Source organism: Zonotrichia leucophrys, chromosome 4 (genome assembly GCF_028769735.1).
Source record: "Zonotrichia leucophrys gambelii isolate GWCS_2022_RI chromosome 4, RI_Zleu_2.0, whole genome shotgun sequence".
Classification (NCBI taxonomy): Eukaryota; Metazoa; Chordata; class Aves; order Passeriformes; family Passerellidae; genus Zonotrichia; species Zonotrichia leucophrys.
The window spans coordinates 41,641,411-41,660,540 of NC_088173.1; the positions used below are offsets into that span (position 1 = coordinate 41,641,411).

Here is a 19,130-nt window from a genome sequence, read left to right on the forward strand (position 1 = left end):
TCCAGGTTCTATCATACACAGAAGTTTCCAGCTTTCAGAGCTAACACCTAAAATTTAGTTCTTGCTATCTGCAGTTCGTGTGTAATTCTAAGTTTTGGTTACCCATTTAAAATTTGAAAATACCAAAACATTTGCACTTGGAATTGACACCGCCTCTCCACCTGCAATTTTGTTTTGAAGACTATTCATTTAAAAGGAGAAATAAGGAAACATCTGTAGCCGGAAAAATAATCAAGGAGTCGTGTTATAGACTAACTTCTGTAGGTGCTTGTGAAGAAAAATAGTTCAGCCCACCACATTAAAAAGCTTGGATATGTTTCTTCACCAAAATGCCCAGAGCTCTCCTTGGCTGTAGGCATCTCTGTGCTCCAGAGAGGCTTCCATCATCCCACGTGCTGCCTCTCAGCACCTCAGACTCACGGGAACCTGCAAAACACTCTGCCAACCCTTCTCCCAGAGACTCAACAGTAACATCAACAGCACAAGAAGTGTCCAGCAGAAACAAGAGAAAATTAAGTAAATTACCTAGGCATAATAGATTCAGTTCATTTTTCCTCAAGGAAGAACAGAATCACCTTCCATGTGAACTTTTGTTACATGCAGCTGTCAGCTTAAGATAATGACCTCAAACATTCAAGATTAAGATGCTGATCATGCCCCGATAGTAAATTATTTTTTAAATATATGTATTTTTGCCTCACATCTTGAAAGGGAAGATCTACTGCTGCAGATTTTACACTCTATTTTTCATCATCACCATCTTACTTAACCACCAGTTCTTTTACTACAGTAGAAGACATCTTAATCCTGTCTGCTGTCTTCTCTTTTCCTTTGGATAACAGACAGTGATCATCTCAGCTTGAGCCACCAGATACCAGTTCTATCAAACCCTTGATTATTCCTGTGCAATCTTGCTAGAAAGCTCTAACATCATTCTTCACAGTCTATCATCACCTTCCTCTCAGTTATTCCACTCTTCAAAAAATCATCACATTTGTATGTCTCAGTGGCCATTATCTCCCCAACTTTTTTTACTCAAAGTAAGCAACCAAAAAAAGCCTTCAAAAAACAAATGCCTTTCTGCGACTATTCCTTCTAAACCTACTGCCTCACTTCTGTGACAACAGACAGACTCATGACCCTTCTCTGGAGAGTTTCTCTCCTAATGCTTAACTCAGTTCTTTTGTTCCTTTTTACTGCACTGCAGGTCATCAATCACCCATCCTTCTGGCACGTCACCTTTGAGCCAACAATTCTTTCTAGCTAATCATATCTGAGAGATATAAAAATGCCTCAGCTCTTCATTAAGTACATCATCTCCATAGTGCAAACTAGCTGCAATTTTTTTTTAAGTTTAGTACTTTGTCCTTGCACTTTATGCTCTTCCAGAGCTGCCCTTCCTTCATATAGAAGCTCAGCTATTTCTCCTTACTTCTGAGACCTTTAATGACCAAGGTCTTGAATATTCAACACATGCTACTGGGATGGCAATTTTGCTTTGCCATATGTGCTAGGCCCTGTCATGAACTTTTTAAAGCTGTCAAAGAAGAACATTTTTTGTTTCTTACAGGCAGACCCTTCATGCAGGAATGGCACCCTAAATAGCATCCTTCCAATACCCACTATTTATTTATCAAAGAGAAGGAGTCAGGATGGGAAGTTACATTCATCCTGTCTGTCTCTGATATTGCACCGAAGCTGTGATCAACCTGCAGTGCATGGATTATCAAAACATCATTTAAAAAAAGCAAATACAAAATTTTATTGTTCCAAAGGCAAAAAGGTAGGAAGGCATACACCAAATAGCAGCAGCCTGAAAAGAAACTTTGAAAGCATCATGTGTGAAGCAAGCTGCAGCTCCTTCAATGTATGATCCTTAAAATGACAAACTTTTTTCACCACATTTTATTGTTTATGTAAATGAACTGTAAATTTTAATGTCTTGTTCTTCCTTTTTCCCCCTCTTCTTCCCTACCTTATTTCTTCTGGTTTATTTTGCTACTGCTATCTTTATTCAAATTAATACATGCAAGTAACATGTCTGCGTATAGTAAGATCACTTCCTCCTTTCCTTGCTCTGCCAAGAACACAATTCACTAAATTACAGAAACATGGAGCTGCATCACATATAAAACATTCATCACAGATGTCTACTAAATTCTAGGGAAGGACTTTCACAGCTTGTGCTTAGATATCCTTCAAAGGGTTTTCTTTATCGTTACGTCACTCACTGAAAGAAAAATAAGTTCTCTCTACAGATAACAACGGATCCATGTCCTGCTTATCGCAGCTTGTGTTTGAAAGTCAGTTCTTCCCTCAATGTTTTCTTCTCAGGAAAAAAAAATCCTTCAACTTTTCTTCTCATTAATCATTTTTAAAAAAACATTTCCTCTATTTTTACCTTTCTTTAAACATTTATCCTCATCCTGCTGAAAGTATTTCAGAGGACATCTTCACAGCAGAAGACACAAAACAGCCATTACTGGTACATCAGGTCCATTCAGTCTCTCCATCCCAGATCGTCTCTCAACACAGCTCAAAGCAAAACACTGGTGACACATTTTTGGCTTATAGCTCCCTCTGATTTTATAGATTCCCACATAAATCCAAGAAGGCAATGTTCCTGGATTTCCAAATGAACCCCAGAAGGAACAACAGGGCAGTGGTGTTCCTAGTTCTTGACTGAGCAAGGGATGCCAATGACAGGACACACAACAAACCCTTGTCTGGCAAGAGACATTTCTTCCAGCTTCAAAGAAAACTATCTTTTGCTTCCACAGGTAATAGAAAGACTTCTCATGCTACACACTCCTCTTGTTTAGGTCCAGACTAAAATAATAATGTGTTTTTACTATCTGAACTTCACCTGTTCTTTAACTTCCCAAAATAAGCTGCAGGTGAACACAGATTTTTAAAGTATATTTACGACCTGCTCTTTCACTGGCATGAAGATTCATCTTGGTAAAATAAGAACTTGGCAATAAACACTCAGCAACTGATTTTCCCATTTTCCTTTTTTAAAATTTTTGCTCAATGCATTGCAAGGCATCACTAAACCAATAAAACAGACAATGCTGTCAACTCTCAGTTGAGTGAAGTAAAGGTTTTGGAATAATTCAGTATAGTAGACACCTGTCCTTTCAAACCAAAACATTCAGCCAAAGAGAAAGTGTCAAAAATGAAACATGCAATGAGAGTACAACGGGGAGAAGTTATCGATACAATTGACTGAAGCAAAAACTCAGTTTATGAGGGCACAGTTACATCTCTCCACATCCACAGCAGGTTTTATTTTCAGTTCAATGACAGAAAGCTAAGGGCTAACAGCATACCAGCTCCCAGAGGAAAGGGCTGATGGTTTTGAGGGGACCCCACCTCTCTGTTCCGTGCAATGGACACGTGCTCCTTTGCACTCTGCCGAAGAGCTGCCAGGCAAACCTGTTTCCTCCTTAGATTCAAGATTTCCAGCCTGTCCCCAGAAGCCAGGACTTGTGCCCACAGCTGCACTGGAGCACTGCCCCCTGCCCACACCTCTCTGGGACGCAGGCTGAGCACCGAACCCCACGGCAGCTGCTCTCTGAGACGCGCTGCAGGGCCTGTGTGTGCTCAGGATGCCACAAAAACCTGCTGGAACTGGCAAAAGAAGCAACTTCCCCTGAACTTGCTATTCGAGTGGCAATTCGCTGGAGCAAAGTGATACAAACCCCTTCTTCTCCTTCACCTCCCTCAATCCACAATCCTACAAAAAGCAGGGATTTAATTCTAGCCCCTTCAGTCAGGCCTTATGTATAACCCTCTTATGCCTTATGCATAACCCTCTTACCACTCCTATTTAATGTTTTCTTGGAACTTGTGCACAGATCTACAGCAAGGCCTGTAACCCACTAATCTCCAAAAGGAATGCATGAATAATAAGTAAATAAAAAAGAACGGATTCAGGACAAGCAGTGGCCACAAGGTATTTGCAAAGAATTAAATACAGCATTGTGTTTCCTACAAGCTGCCTTCATACAGTATCTATTCTGGTAGGATTTGAGTTGGATAGAGCAAAACTACAGGTTATTTTTTGTTTGTTTTAGCTGATGGGGGTGGATTTCTTTTCCCCCAAGTTTCAAAGCAGACGGGGAAATGATAATATTAGAAACCTGACATTTTGCACTTATTCCTGCTTGTATAACCATATGCTTTTATACCAAATGGGACTCCTTTAACGATTAAGATCTACTGCCACACATGATTTTACTTGAGATTTTTCCTGTACTTCCAAGAACTAACATCACACAGAGTGTCATCCAAGTTCTACAGCATAAGAACAGTTACATAATTTGTAACAAATTCTGAGTACCTCCCTCTGTTCTGCTTACTTTTTCTGAGGATAACAAGGAAGTTTCAAGGCCAATACCCACAAGCTTTAAAACATATGCCAGCTAAAGACAGTCATCTGATCTTTGGAATGTTCTTCACACATAGGCACTGCACTTTCTCAGAAAAAGCAACAGAACTTACCCTCATCTGTAGGGTTGAACCCGCAGATATCACAGATACATCGAACCCACTTATTCATCTCCTCCTCGCTGTCTGCTACCAAATAGAAAACTCGATCTATAGTGTTGATATCAAAAATATAGCTGTTTTCAAACTCCTTTTTGTTGAATGTTAATCCAGCATCCACTTGTTGACACAAATTTAGGTCAATAATACGGATAGGCTTCTTGGCATGGTCATTTTTGTAGTATTCCAATACATCTGGATCCCCTGTTAGGCGGCCGCTCCGAAGCACAAACCACCTTCTCTTCCATGCCTGAAAATTGGGGAGGGAGAAAAGGAAGAAAAATTAGGAGGAAGAAATCACACTTTAAGACCTTTTATGTGTGATTCCAACCTGGGTTGAACCAAGTACTAATAACTGGCTCAATTATTATACACATCAAATACCCACATTTAACGCTATTTAGGTATTGTTACAGTAGTGGACTTAAGGATTAGTGAATTTGTATTTTAAATTTTATATCTTGACTTTGTTTGTAGCAAGCGGATATATAAATTAAATCACTGTTTACAAAATGAGAAAGCATGAATACACGAAAGAAAAAAATGGGGTGGGGATCAGGAAAGGGGCACAAAATCACAAAAAGGGCTTCTGAAGGAAGCTGTCACAGGCATGAGAGAGACAAAATAAAATACATTTTAAAGTGTTCCATGGTGTTTTGTTCCCAATATATATTGTTTCAGGCTGATGCATTTTAACCGAATTTTTCACTGATAATCAACGATATGACCTGCATTTAAGGAACAGACAATACTCACACTGTACATGCACCTCAATTCCAGGGGAACTCTGCATTTAGAACCTTCATAATATTTCTACAGTAGTACTTCTTACAGAGAAAGAGCCACATTATTATTTTTTGAAACTGTTAGAGAGATGGGGATGGAGAAAATGACCAAATGATGTAGTTTTACCAGACAAATGCAGTACAGAACAAATTGATTTGATAGTCTGACACTATGCCCATTATACCAGCCCTCCTGATGCTGCAGAAAGAAGCTGGTCTAAGAGAGAAGCAAATGCAAAATGTTGTATTCTCTAACGAATCCTTAGCTGCCTTTCATCCCATGGGCCTCCATCACCTGCCATAATCCTCAATGAGGACCTGAACTGAAACCACACAACCAAGGTCAGCATACAGCTGTCCTGCTGCTTCCAACAGCATCTTTACTGCTCCACTTGGCTGCACTTTTGCTCCTCAGCTCTACCAGCAATACTATGATAGTAGCTTCTTTTTATTACCCAGTGCCAGGATAATGGGCACAGCAGAAGAAACTAGACACACTGCCATTGCTCACAAGGAGAGCTGCACGTCTTTCACACTGAGAAATTTGAAAGCAAAGCCCAGACACAGTGCAGACCAAGTAAATCAGTGCAGTAGCCAAGACACTGTGCATTACACCACAGACTCGCATCATGCCCCAAGTCACCCTACTTTAAACTTCCTTAGGATATTCAAACAAGGTTGTCAGCAAGTCCTTTGAAAGATTAAAAAAAAAAAAACAAAACAAAGAAAACCAGCAGAAGAAATGCATAAATAAGACAGGTGAGGGTGAGGGAAATTTTCATTTTGGCCACCCCTGGCTGTGTGCTAATCAAGGAAAAGGAACGGAATCGGCAAGGATGGTCCGAGAAGGGGTCAAGATGTGTGATGTTCTTTAAACACTGGGACAGCAGCTCTGAAAACAAGAGTTTCTTGCTGTGTATTAGGGAAAGATTCAGAGCCATTTTTGTGAGGCACAAGAGTGCATTCATTTCATTTTTGTAGGTGCTACCTTCAAACAAACTAGTGGAAGGGGGACAAGGAGCAAGTACTGCACTGCCGTCTCCCCATTCTGAACAAGCGCTGTCGGCTTTGCCCCAGTGTCGCAATAGGACCCAAAATGAACGACACGCATGCTGAAACTTCCAAGGTAACAAGAAGAAGGTTTATTTCTTGATTTTGATATATTTAGAATTTTAAAAATGACTCTGGATTGGAGGATGAAATTGCCACTTCTCCAATGACACTGGTCAAACCAACAGTTTATCAAATTTCTCCTCCTCCAGAAAGGAATGCAAAAACAATCATTATTTACATAAAAGTGCGTGAGAAACTCCATTACAAAAATGTAAACATCAGAAGGCTTAGAAGAACAGGGCGACACCCCAGAGATTCAAAACCCCCACTGTGCATGCCTGTTTGGGGTATCAAGCTACAGAAGCTATTATGAAAAGATAATACCGAAAACAGGAGAAAGGGAAAAAGGACAGACAGCACAATTAAGGCTTGTGATCCATTCTCCAACTAGCAAAGCTCTAAAAGATTTTTGATTTTAAGATAATGTCTATAGTTTCAAACTACAAAACAATTGTATTTACTGCACTTGTGAAAAACAGCATCTGTTTTTAAATGATGAATGGTGTGAATCAAGTCAAAGTGTCAAGCAACTATTTCCATAGTAGCAGTAAATTTAACTGGTGAACAGTTAAAATGTAGAAGATATAATAGATTAAGCCTCTCTGATTTAGATTTCAAATGTGAGTATGTCCTAGCAGCACAGCTAGATAAACAGCATTTAACATTGCCCCAAAAACATTAGTAGAGTTTTGTTTCCTGCTTCCAAATCAAGTGACAACTTAGATGCTGGGATAACACAAAGCTTCAGTAGATGAGCCTCTCTCCAGGCAAGGCTGATGACAGATAACTGCTACAAGCTGCTTCAGAAACAAGCTTTATCTTTAACTTCAGCCTTTAGTCACTCAGATGAATTTTTTAAAGCAGAAATCAAGAGGAAAGAGATTAGAGATAGGAGAGGAACAAGAGCAATTGAGAAGTGTGATGTCTCACAGTTTGTCTCACATTTTGTGCAACAACAAAACGCCAGGCAAAAAAACCTCTATCATCTCTGCATCAACCAGGTGTGCCTCTTCTAAAAATTTATTTCTAGTACTGTGTTAGGGAATGAAAGGTTCTTAGCAATCCTGACAATTTCTTTTGAGTATTAATAGGTAAACAGGACTCTAAAACTGAGAAAAAACACTGAGTTAAAAAGAATTTCCTTTCAGCCCTTTAGGCTACAAAACAGAAAGTCTTAAATATTTAAAATATTGGCTTTAGTCTGCTGGCACCTGCTACTGTTTTTGAAGGGTTTTCACAAAGTGCACATGCGAACATTTATTTCAGTCCTATAGTGAATCACACTCTGAAACTGGCACAGATTATATTCAAAACCAAAAGCAATTCCATAAACTACACACTAACAAGGCAGATTGCAAAGGTTGTCTGGACTACAGTACAAAGCACAATTTAGCAGCAGAATAAAGCTAAAAGCTAGACAAGCAAATTGACATCAGCGCCCTTGCTAATCATAGTACAAAAGCGCCTCTATACTTTGTCCAAGTGCAAAATGAGCTCACATAAATCACCCTTTGTTATTTGAAAATATCTGGGATTCTTAAAGCTTGATCTATTTTTAACATTTCAGTATTTGTCGCTGCAAAGAAAGCTGTGACTGCCCCACTGAAGCACAGAATATTGTGCTATTTGTGTTATATGTGGAAGGAAGAGCTTTTACAGCAACAGCTTTCCGAAGAGCAATCTCCAAAAGTGAGAAAGTGAGAAATACGTACTTATGCAAGTTTTATCCTTTTTTTTTTTTTTTTTACCCATTTGGGCATTTTTGTTTGAAAATTTTGTTTTCTTTTACAGAAGTGCATGCTACAAACTATTTCTCATAATCACTCAAAAAGATGCAACCAATTTACAGCACAGGAAAATTAAAGGAACTAATTATTTATCTGTCATATAACTTATGTTATTACCAGCCATACATTATCAAACACTGGTTTTCTGTGCCAGAAGTCAATTGCTTTGAGAAGTCGAAAAAATACCTAGAATATGATTTAAGTATTTTGTAGTTATTTAATTCTGGAAAGAAATTTGAGCAAATATTTTTAAATGAAACATTCACTCAAATATATAAAATATCTTATTAATACAAATATGGTTTAGTAATATATTTTATAAATATAATAGGACTTAGCCTCTAAACACTGCTTGCAAAGCCAATACCTAATTCAGAAGAAAAACTGCTCCTGTTGTAAGTGTTGTAAGGCAAAAATCATGGTTATCAAGTTCACCAAAAGCCTGTGTAGGCTTTGTAAATTATTACAAAACACAGTTTAACAAGGTTTGCTGCTTTTCCCTCATTCTAAGAAAGGCCTTGTGTGCCTTTCAGCTTGTTTTCTCTCCTGGGCTGCACAGCACATCAGCTGGCCCAACACAGGACCGGCCAAACATTGTCCTGCCTCTGTCATGAGACCATCACAGCTACAGAAACCAGCCTGTTTACTTGCTTTGAGAGAGGCTGAAATGTGACAGGCTGCTCACCCACAGAGCATCAAATGATCAAGGGAACAGTGGAATTCTGTATTTTTTACACAGCATTTTGAGTAGGGTACAAAGTAAAACCAAGACATATCAATGATTAGGGTTGATTTTTTTTTACTAAGATGTATGCAAACTGCTGATTTCAATGTGAATGTAGAAGCTAAGAAATTGATAGAAAGCAGCATGCAGGAGTGTTAGGGTTTAGTTGGTTTTTGGCTTTTTTTAACTAGTCCATACTACTGTATACAGTACACAGAATTTACAGTATATTCTACTTACAAGAGGTGTACCTGTTGAAGAAGTTGTAGCTATACTTCCCTTAATCTTTACATTTATGGATTATTTTTCCCTCCTCTCTCCTCATACACACTCAAGATGTACTTCATTCAGTAGTTCAAAGATGTAGGAAATAGGAATGCATACATCAACGGAAAGGGAAAGGAAGGAGGAAGGGGCAGGAAAGAGCAGATAATTTAGATTTTTCAAAGGACTTAACCTTCCATTTAGATCCCCTTAAGCGGTTTCTCAAGAGGCCAAAACGATTACATGACATGTTAAAATAAAAGCTTAGAGATGTTTAATCCAAGACAGCTTTTTGTGGTCCATTTTTTACAGATTTAGCTCTCACATGGCAAAGTGACTGTTTACTGATAAACTGATCAATTATCCTTCTGCAGTTTCCTACTATTATTACCCACCATTCTAAGGCTGCTTAAAACTGATTTTCCTCTTCTAGCACATTTGCTGCCATTTTTCTTCTGGGTAGCATCCAGTCAAAAAAACCTATCAAAACTTCTGAGAACTGGCTAAGTCAAAGACAGCTCCTTACACTCCACCCCAGTAACACTGTTAATAAATATTTTCCTATATATGACCAGGAAACCCAAGAATAAAATTACAAATCTCAGGTCTTCCCTCTCATCTCTCAAGTGTGTGGATGTTTGTGCTTAGGTTTTCATCTCTGTACTCACAGAGTACTTTAAAAGGGCACTATTTGGCGTCCTTCTTTCTCAGAGACATCAACTAAGACCTGGCAGAAAGAAATTACTTGCCCAGGGGCACAAGGAAGGCTTAAAAAAATACCTGGTGTTTCATAAATGCACAGCAAGACATTTCCTTACTCCAAAAGAACTTATGAAGTAAACAGAAGACAGCAGGCAGAACGTGAACCAGAGAGATGTAGAAATAGCAAAAGACACAGCCTGAGGTGACTTTCTAATGGTCTTATGGACATTTTAGTTCTGTAGCTACTATTGAGCACTTTTCAATTGTCTGCTAGGATCAAGATTTAATTTTCTTTTGCTTTTTGCTCCCATCTATTTAATCTATTCCTCTCTTTCTACTTACTTCTCAGTGCAAAGGTTACATAACAGTAAATAGAAATTGGTACATGTCTCTGACAAACAACCAGAAAAAGGATCCCAAACAGCAGCTGAGTATTTCTGCTCCTTTTTGCCCCCACATTTCCAGTATGCAGGTATTCCAGCCATGGCAGAAGACAAACACACCTCTGGCACAGCTTCACTGACTTGTGGATTAGACCTGCGCTCTGCATCCCAGCAGAAGCTCAAATGAAACAAAAATAAAAGTGTTCTCTCACACTGTGCTTCTTTTTAAATCCTGTTTGTGGTCAGCCTAGACCAATGACAACTGTAACTGATGAGCTGCATCCCACAAGGCACATACCTGGGAGAACTGCTGGGAAGCAGCACAAAGAGGTCACGTTAGGTAACAATACTTCAAGTACAGGACTTCAATTTTCCCACTTGCTGCTCTTCCAGCTTGCAGAACTAACTCCAACATGGTGAAATTGCAAAATTTCAAATGTTTTCCCTAAGAAATTAACACTTGCAGATTTCCATATGGATTTCTATACAGACAGAATTATTTTGAAGTGTTTTAAGGAAAGCATTTTCCATAATTCTTTTTAAATCTTTTAGGTTTGTTGGTTTTGTGGGGTTTTAAAATCTGGTTTCTTTTTGAAAGGCCATATCATGAGCATCAGGAACTGAAGAATATGTAATTGGTAGTTATTTCTGAAACCCCTGTCATATCACTAACTGGCAACAGACATCCTCTTATCTGCTTCCATAAAAATGAAGTCCTTTATCTTTTGAAACCTGAGACAGAAAAACTAAAGCAAGAACAACAACAAAAAAAACCAACCCAAAGCATATTTAGTGTCTTAATTCTATACAGCAGAATCAACAATTCCATGATTTGACAATAGTCCAAATATTCTACTCTAAGTAGTACTAGATACTAAGAAGTGTAAACAGATTGCTGGGAAACAAACAAATGGGATATGAGGAAAATACTGAATATGTTATAACTTTCTTTAAATACTTAAGACTTGTTTTCCAGGAAGCACCATCTCTTGTCACTGAGCAAAATAAGGAAAAAACAGTCTCAGTGGAAGTTTCCACTCTCCTGGCCATCATCCTGATCATCTGTTCCGAATACACACAAGGCCAAAATTTCCTGTTTTCAAACTATTGTCACCGTTTTCTAGTCTTGTGCTGTCAATTCCAACTTTAGCTTGTTAAATAAACAAAACACTATTCTGTACAGCAGAATAATACTTCTACACACATTTACTGTGAGCTCTTTCATAACTAATGTTTCAACATGTGGATTAGTCTCCCAGCATTAATAAAGCTCCAAAAAAGGTACAAAATAAAATGCAGACAGTGTAGCACAAACTGCTGCTTTATTTTGTAAATCTGAAACTGAGTATCTTCATTTTTCTCTTGATTTTGCATAGGAATTCTTAATTTTTTCTTGCCTTTTACATCTTTGTTTTCCTACATACTTATCCCTATTCCCAATGTGCAATAGTGCAGCCAGGTCTGTATCATCTAATTCACATTAAACTGATCTTTGTTACCACTGGTTTCAGTAAATACTTTTCTGCAACATGCCAGAAGTTTTCTAATGGCAAGCACAAACTTACTCCTGCACACCTGGGAATTATCACCAAAGGAGATTATCATCTCTTCCCCAAGGAAGAACCTATTCACAGCGGTACAGAGCAATAAAGCAGGAGCCCTGCAGCAGCACCAGAACCTGAGCCCCCATTTCACTGTCTCCAGGCCAGGACCAGTGACCAGATCGTCCCTCTCTATTCCTACAATTCTCCAATCCAATTGAAATGCCTGTAATAGTTCCAGTGGTTCTGATCTCTTGCAAAGTCACCTTTCCACTTCTTCTCCACAACCCATCCTGCGTAACCAGGACATAACCCCTAGGAACTTGCTGGGAGCATGTCCCCCACCACTGACAGGAGCTTTGCCATCTCCTTTCACCACTCCATCTCGCTCCTTTGTCAGCAATGAAGACACAATACTCACAACATAGGCTCTGCCTTGGCACAAGGAGCAATACAGCTACTGCAGGTCCCTTACCCACACATCTATATGGGCCTTCGCTTGCTGCCCTGTTTCCCAGAATATTTCTAAAATTTGGGTAATTCCTCTCTGATCATGATCATACTCTGATCATCCCTCTCTATAGTCTTTCCCATATCCATCCTACTTGAAATAATGCTGCCAGGAGAATCTCCCTTCTCTCATTCTGATTACATATTGACTTGCTGTATTGTACTTTGGGACCTCTTTTCCTATTTTGATGCTTTTTCTATTTAGTGAGGTCTGTGTTCGTACTTGACTCTCTCCCTCTTGCATGTCTCCCCCTATTGCTTTTTGCTTTACCACTAATACCAGATTTGGGTAATTTTTCCTTCTCTCCAGCATCTCTCATCTTTATTCTGAAGGCTTCCTGAACAAATAAGCAAGGGCAAGACATTGCCTTCCTCCAGATTCCCCCTAAAGATCAGCCTCTTTGTCAGTGCTTGTGATCGCCCAACCAAATTACAATCTGACCTTGTATCACATGGATTTATTTAAGAAATGATGTCTTTGTGTATTCACCAGACAAAGGTTTTGTTGTTGAGGTTTTTTTTAAAAAGTTGCTTCAGTCTTTTTATCAGCTTTTAATTAGAATTCACCTCTCCCCACAGCTCTTAATTTAAGAAAGCAAATAATTCAGGGTTTGCTCTGGCCTGTTTTTAGAAGTGTCTGCACATTGCTTATTACAAGGATTGCCACCATGCTCACAGGACCCCCTTAACAAGACAAGGCAGAGAAGACACCAGCCATGCCACTGACTTGGATTCCAACTGAGCTCATGGGTGCAGGTTGCATGAATGAAGACCCAGAAAACAAAATTAGCATTTTATAAAAAGACGTGAAAAATTCGAAGCTGAGAAGTCAAGGCTACACTCTACTGATGCCAACAGCTGCATGCCTTCTAATGGCTGGGGATTAACTATTTCACCATGTGCTTTTATCCATTCATCCCTCATTTCCTAGGAGCACAGGAGTTTTGAAGCAGTGTTTGTAACATGTTAAGGAAAAATTCCCATTCCTCCAGATCAAAGCCCAGTGCTTCCTGTAATATTTTGTACAAACTGAGTTTTATCTTTTTTCCTTCTTACTCTCCCGTGTAGATACCTATCTTCATCATCTGTGAAAGACTTATACATAAGGAAAAGAAAGATGAGACACTAGAATTTTGTAAAAACATGCAATTTCTAACACAGTTTAGATCCTGGGACACTGCAGTTGCATTGACCATACAACACATGCTTGTGTCACTGCTTCATGTTTGGATCACTCAAGTATGCTCATTTGCAAACAATACAAGAGCTTTCTGCAGATGGCAAGAGGCCAAGCATTCTGTATATCATTTCTTCAACAAAATATTCATAAACTTAAGTCCTGCACTTTGTACACCCTACAAAAGAAAGGGCATTTGAGCTACAGAAGCATCAGTTTCTCCAGCCTCAATAGGGAATGATGAATTAAGAGGGATTTAGCAATAAATTAAGGATGATGGTACAAAGATATCCCATAATTTCTACAATTTGTCTCCCACGTAACTAATCTGGTTTAACCTACCAGTTGCATTAAAGAAGCTCCTAGCCATCCATTAACACACAGTCTCCAATGGAAATTCAGACTATGTTTTAAACAGTGCCTACAAATTAAACTCAGGACACGTTGACACTCCATCCTTATCCATTCCTCATGAGAGCAAGGATGCACAGTCACCAACATCTTTGGGAATCACGTATGTGCAGACCAAAGCACCTCTCACAAATGAGTCAACCACTGCTACAGCAACGAGGACTGACACTCACTCAAGCCCTTTCCTCAGGCACACTGAAGGGAAAGCTAAAGGAAACCTATTGTTCTGACAAAGCTTCACAGTGGATTTTACATACTGTGAGGCATTGCAAGGAATTCCCTGTTCATATATAAGGAACATCCAATTTTTCCCATCTATAAGAAATGGGAAGAATTAGGAATGGTGATTTACATTTTAACACTAAAACTATAAGCTCTCCCATTACAAATCACCAGATCTGAAATGTACATATACAGAGATGGCAGAGAGAGTTGCTAAGAAAAGTAAAAGCTAAGATAAAATAAAAATCAGTGTTCTGCCTGATAAATACATTCTCACTTTACACAGTTAAAATATTTACCAATTAGGCTTCAGCAGTTTTTTTCTGAGCAGAATTGACCTGAAGAACTCCAGAGAAAAACTGATTTCAAAGTAAACAAGTATAAAGTCCAAATTTTTTTCAAGACATTATGATATATAGATTCCTTTCACTATGCTCCTTAACCCTGAGTTCCTATTGTAGCAAAAATACTGTTTTTCCAATAATGCAAACAATACTTTTAGATACAAATAACTCACTGGCAGTCACAAAATGGTTAAGAAATTCAGGAACCAGCAACCTCACATACCAATAGCTAATTCAACTACATACCAGGATACTTGAATATTAAGATGCTTCAATATAATTACTTGGATTAGCTTACAAAACACTCCTCTAGCTCTCATCAGCTCACATAAAATGTTTTCCACTTCTTCCTAGACTGTAACAGAACCCTCGTGCCATACATTATTAGGATGAACAGCTTTGTGGAATGTAACCACCACAACCAATTCACAGACGTGTGGACAGACAAGGAATCACAGACAGCTCTTCAGTAACAGCACAAATATTAAGATAAACTGTATTTTTAGAAGGCTGTATTAACACACCTAACACACACCCACAATGTACTGAAGCAATACACCAGAGCTTCTGTTTGTACTCCATGGCACAATGCCTTTCTCCTGTTTTTCTTTTTTAGAGCTAGTAGATATGAGGCAATCAGGTAGAGAGGTTTAGGCTCTTGCTTCACATCAGCATTCACCAAGTTAACTTGTAAACCAAAACAAAAGCTCTTTCTGAACAAAAAAAAATTTCGAGCACAAAGATAACATTCTTTAAGGAAGCCCCCTCACTCCAATTCATTCTCCCCATACCTAAGTTACAAAGCAGAAAATAAACAACATCAAGAACACAGTTTTTGACTAGTTTACCTCTTTAACTCTTCAGAAAATGTAAGCAATGTTGTGGCCATTTCTGTAGTTTTGTCCACCCCAAAATAAGCAAAGCTTTCTTTTTCCTGCCAGCTTCCCACCTCACTCTACACCACCCTATCCTCATAACCTTTGACCAACAGGAAGCAGACACAATGGACTGAAAATAACAGCAATTGTAAGATTTCAAATGATTTAATACATGAGGGGTGGGCTTAAGATTTGAAAAACTTCTCTTGCCTTGGTTTTTCAACAGCTACTTAAAACACGTTATCTCCACAGACTTAAAATGTTACTCAAGATCCTGGGTTGAATTGGCCTAAAAACTGTGCAACTTTTACTACGGACTATTAAGAGCACAGAGGCACAAATGCTTGCATGTGTTGAGATGTTGTGTTTAAGCCATAAGCTGTTATATACAACAAAATTAGTTCACCAGCAGCGTAAGCAAGAGCAGTAGAAGTTTCTTAGATCATTTTGTCTTTCTTTAAAAAACTTTTATTTATCTGAGCTTTTAGATCAGAAATAGGTTTATGTCCCATAGAATCAGAAGACATTCTTGTAAGAAACGCAAGGGTCCATTTAAACCCTGCAGTTAATCCATGGTGATGGAAAGTCACAGATCAGTTTGCTAACACTAAGCAGCAGAGATGCACTGTGCAGTGAAGAAGGAAAGATCTTTACTCCTCACATAAAAGCCCAAGCAATGATCCCATATATATCTTCATTAACAGTAAAAAACTCATGTACTTTAAACTGCACCAACAGCTTGGCATAAACACTGGAGGGTTAGAGATTCCAAAGTCCAAATAGGCAATTAAAGCATTTCTTTTCATTAGTTTTAATGCTTTTTGCTTTGCACTCCAAGTACCTGCTCATTATTACTTTGCAAAGCCACGATCACGTCCCAGGTTCCTCCTCTGCTGTTACACCACAACACACAGAGGCCACAGTCAGAACAACAGAAGCACCAACTCAGAGAGGGACTCATCTCTTGTGCCAGAGCTACACTGTGCTTTCTGTACAAAGGAAGGGGCAGTGGGTGAGATAAAGAGTCAGTGCCATTTTTACACAGACTCCTGCTCCTGAGCACAGGAACACCAAAGCCAAGGTTCTCTAACAATCAGAGAGGTTGGTAACATCCTCTGCCTTGCAAACACCAAGGAAAATCTCAAGCTATGAGTATTACATGGAATAGTTACAAGCATGCTGAAATGCAAGGTCGTAATAATTTTCCAACATTATTAATGCTCCAACATAATTCTGAGTATGTTTGCTACCCCATGCAAACACTTCATCAAGCACTCACTGCACCTCTATGGCACATTAGGCACCACTCCATTTCAGAGGCATTTTAATAATGGAATTACAACAGAAACATTCTTTTCTTGGCAGGGTAAGCCCAGGCACTGCATTTCTGCAGGGTAAGACTGGATGTACCTTGTCAATGAAGCATTTCATTAAGGTCTGCTGGAGCTCAAAATAACTACAGAGAAGCCCCTCACGGACCTCGGTATCCAACAACAACTCCCAAACACAAAACATTCAAACAGCACACAAGCAGCACAAGCCACCACTGACATGTTAGAGGAGCAGCTTGAAGCACAAATAGTCCAACAAGGAAAGTAAATACGAGGTCCTCAGCCATCCTGCAGTTTAAGAGTCCCTTGATACCACTCTCTGCTAATAGGATCCTCCTCTTCCCTTCCCCCATTTTAAGACACAACCTGATGCCATTACACCAAGGAATAACAGAGAAAGGATATCCTGCCTAGATTTTCCATTATACAGATCAAATCGTCAATCCAGAGAAGCCTTTGCTTACACATGGGATAAAAAGAAGATGCTTCCAACTGATAAACCCTGAGAGGAAGCAAGGTTGACTCCATGACTATTTTTAAGTAGTCAGCATTCACAAAATGGCCTAAAATTAATGGCCAACCCTCACGGTTCATGAAACCTTCATTAAAAATAAAACTAAAATTAAAAAATAGGGAGTTCGCACGTTTGAGAGAGGAAAAGCAAAATCAAAAGAACTGGAAGGTGACAGATACAATTATCCCTCTTCCCAGACTCACCTTTAATTCAATTTGGATTCTAAGTTTAAGTAAGTGAAAAGATAGGAAGCTTTATGTATTTTTTTCTAAAAATGAAGCATTTCCTTCAACAATTGCTAGGAGAAATCTTTCTTCAACAGCTCTTGTCATTTTGACTAATGCTCTTTTGCTGTAAATATCATATGACAAGAAGGAATTAAAGAGAGAAAAATAAAAATATCTTTGTAGCTGTATTATGAAAGGAGGAACTTGTTTCTTAGCCCTCATTTTCAAAGCCAGATATCACAGCTGTGCTGCAGCTCCAGCTGAACAGCTCCTTGCATCTAACCACCTACCAGACAAACGGCATTTAGTTTACCAAACGTCCAGTGTTTCACTTTTAGATCAGTTAAAAGCATCCCACATCTAAGGCCTCATCTAAGCATAAGTGAAGTCATGCTTTGTGCATCTGGACAGATGATGAATACAAACATCTTCAGTATAATCTAAGGATAAATAATTTAAGTGGCATCATTTCAACATTAAATTCACTTAAAACGCATTCTTCTGCCAGGCATTTCTCTGGATAAAGAACAAGATGAGGCAAAAGGCCCTATAAGATCATTCCTGTAATCTAGGAAATGCCCACAAACTCAAGACATTTTAAACATCACCATTTCTCTCCACTTTTTACTGCTAAGAAAGGTTTCTTCTTTTAAGCATTTATCCTTGTGGAGGTTGTAGTTCTCATTCTTTTTGATAACAGCATCCTTCTAATGAGTAACTAAGAGATTCATGGAAATCAAAAATTTCTGATCTCACCACAAACTATTCTCTCCTCCTCTGTGCACTCAATAAAAAGTGAACAATTAGCCTGCTGTTTGCTCAGTACAGTGAGATTGTTAATTTCTTCATTTGTATCAGGTCACATCATGGAATAGAGAAAAACATTAAAAATACTTTAAAGAAATAAAATCTACCATTAAATTACCAACACTGCTCTGAGAATTTAAGCCCTATCAGATTATTATTTCTTTTCTGGTTTTGAGCAGATTCAAGTGTTACACTTTACCTTATCTGGTCTGCAAAGTACTTCACATTTTTACATTTTGCTCTTTGACATGGAAAGCAAGCACTGCACTATCCAACTTTTTTTTGTTGTTGTTGTTAGTTTCATAATTGGTTTCATTCGCTATAAAAAATTTAATTTTTAATTCTTAACTTACAGGCAGGAAAGAAACTCTAAAATTGGATGCCTTGTTACTTTACTTGTTGTCTTTCTTGTACACCTATATGGCATCTACTTTGTTTACTGACTGGAAGCTCTTACCACTGCCAGCACTTCAGGAACAATGTGACTGTGGAAAGGGAAAAACATGTTTTTTTACATTTTGTTTGTCATCTAACAGAATTATAAGGTACACATGTAGAAGTTTCAAAATATTTTTAATAGCGGATAACCTCAAACGGACAAAACAACTTAAGTCAGTAGGTACTTTATCTCAGCTCTTAACCCTTTTCATTTTTCTGGAGCCACTTATAACTCATAGCAATGTAATAAGTAGTAATGATTTGCAACAGCACTGGTTGTTTTTCAACATCTGTATCATGACATTGAAAAAGTGTAGTCTATTTCTAACAATGATCATTTTTAGTCCTTAAAATGGAGCTTCGAAACAAGAGCAAGAGGCACAAAATCAGAAGCAAGATTTAATTTTGTACAGTATCTTGT

General features: G+C 38.5%; 1 protein-coding gene across 4 annotated transcripts in view; it reads right to left on the minus strand.

Moving 5' to 3' along the window:
• GAB1 (GRB2 associated binding protein 1) overlaps window positions 1–19,130 on the minus strand; it is a 96,913-nt gene that overhangs the window by 35,932 nt on the left and 41,851 nt on the right. For all 4 annotated transcript variants that reach the window (XM_064711298.1, XM_064711302.1, XM_064711299.1 and 1 more), the window contains exon 2: window positions 4,507–4,801. In XM_064711298.1, the coding sequence (XP_064567368.1) occupies window positions 4,507–4,801 (295 nt within the window). The remainder of the gene's footprint in view (window positions 1–4,506; window positions 4,802–19,130) is intronic.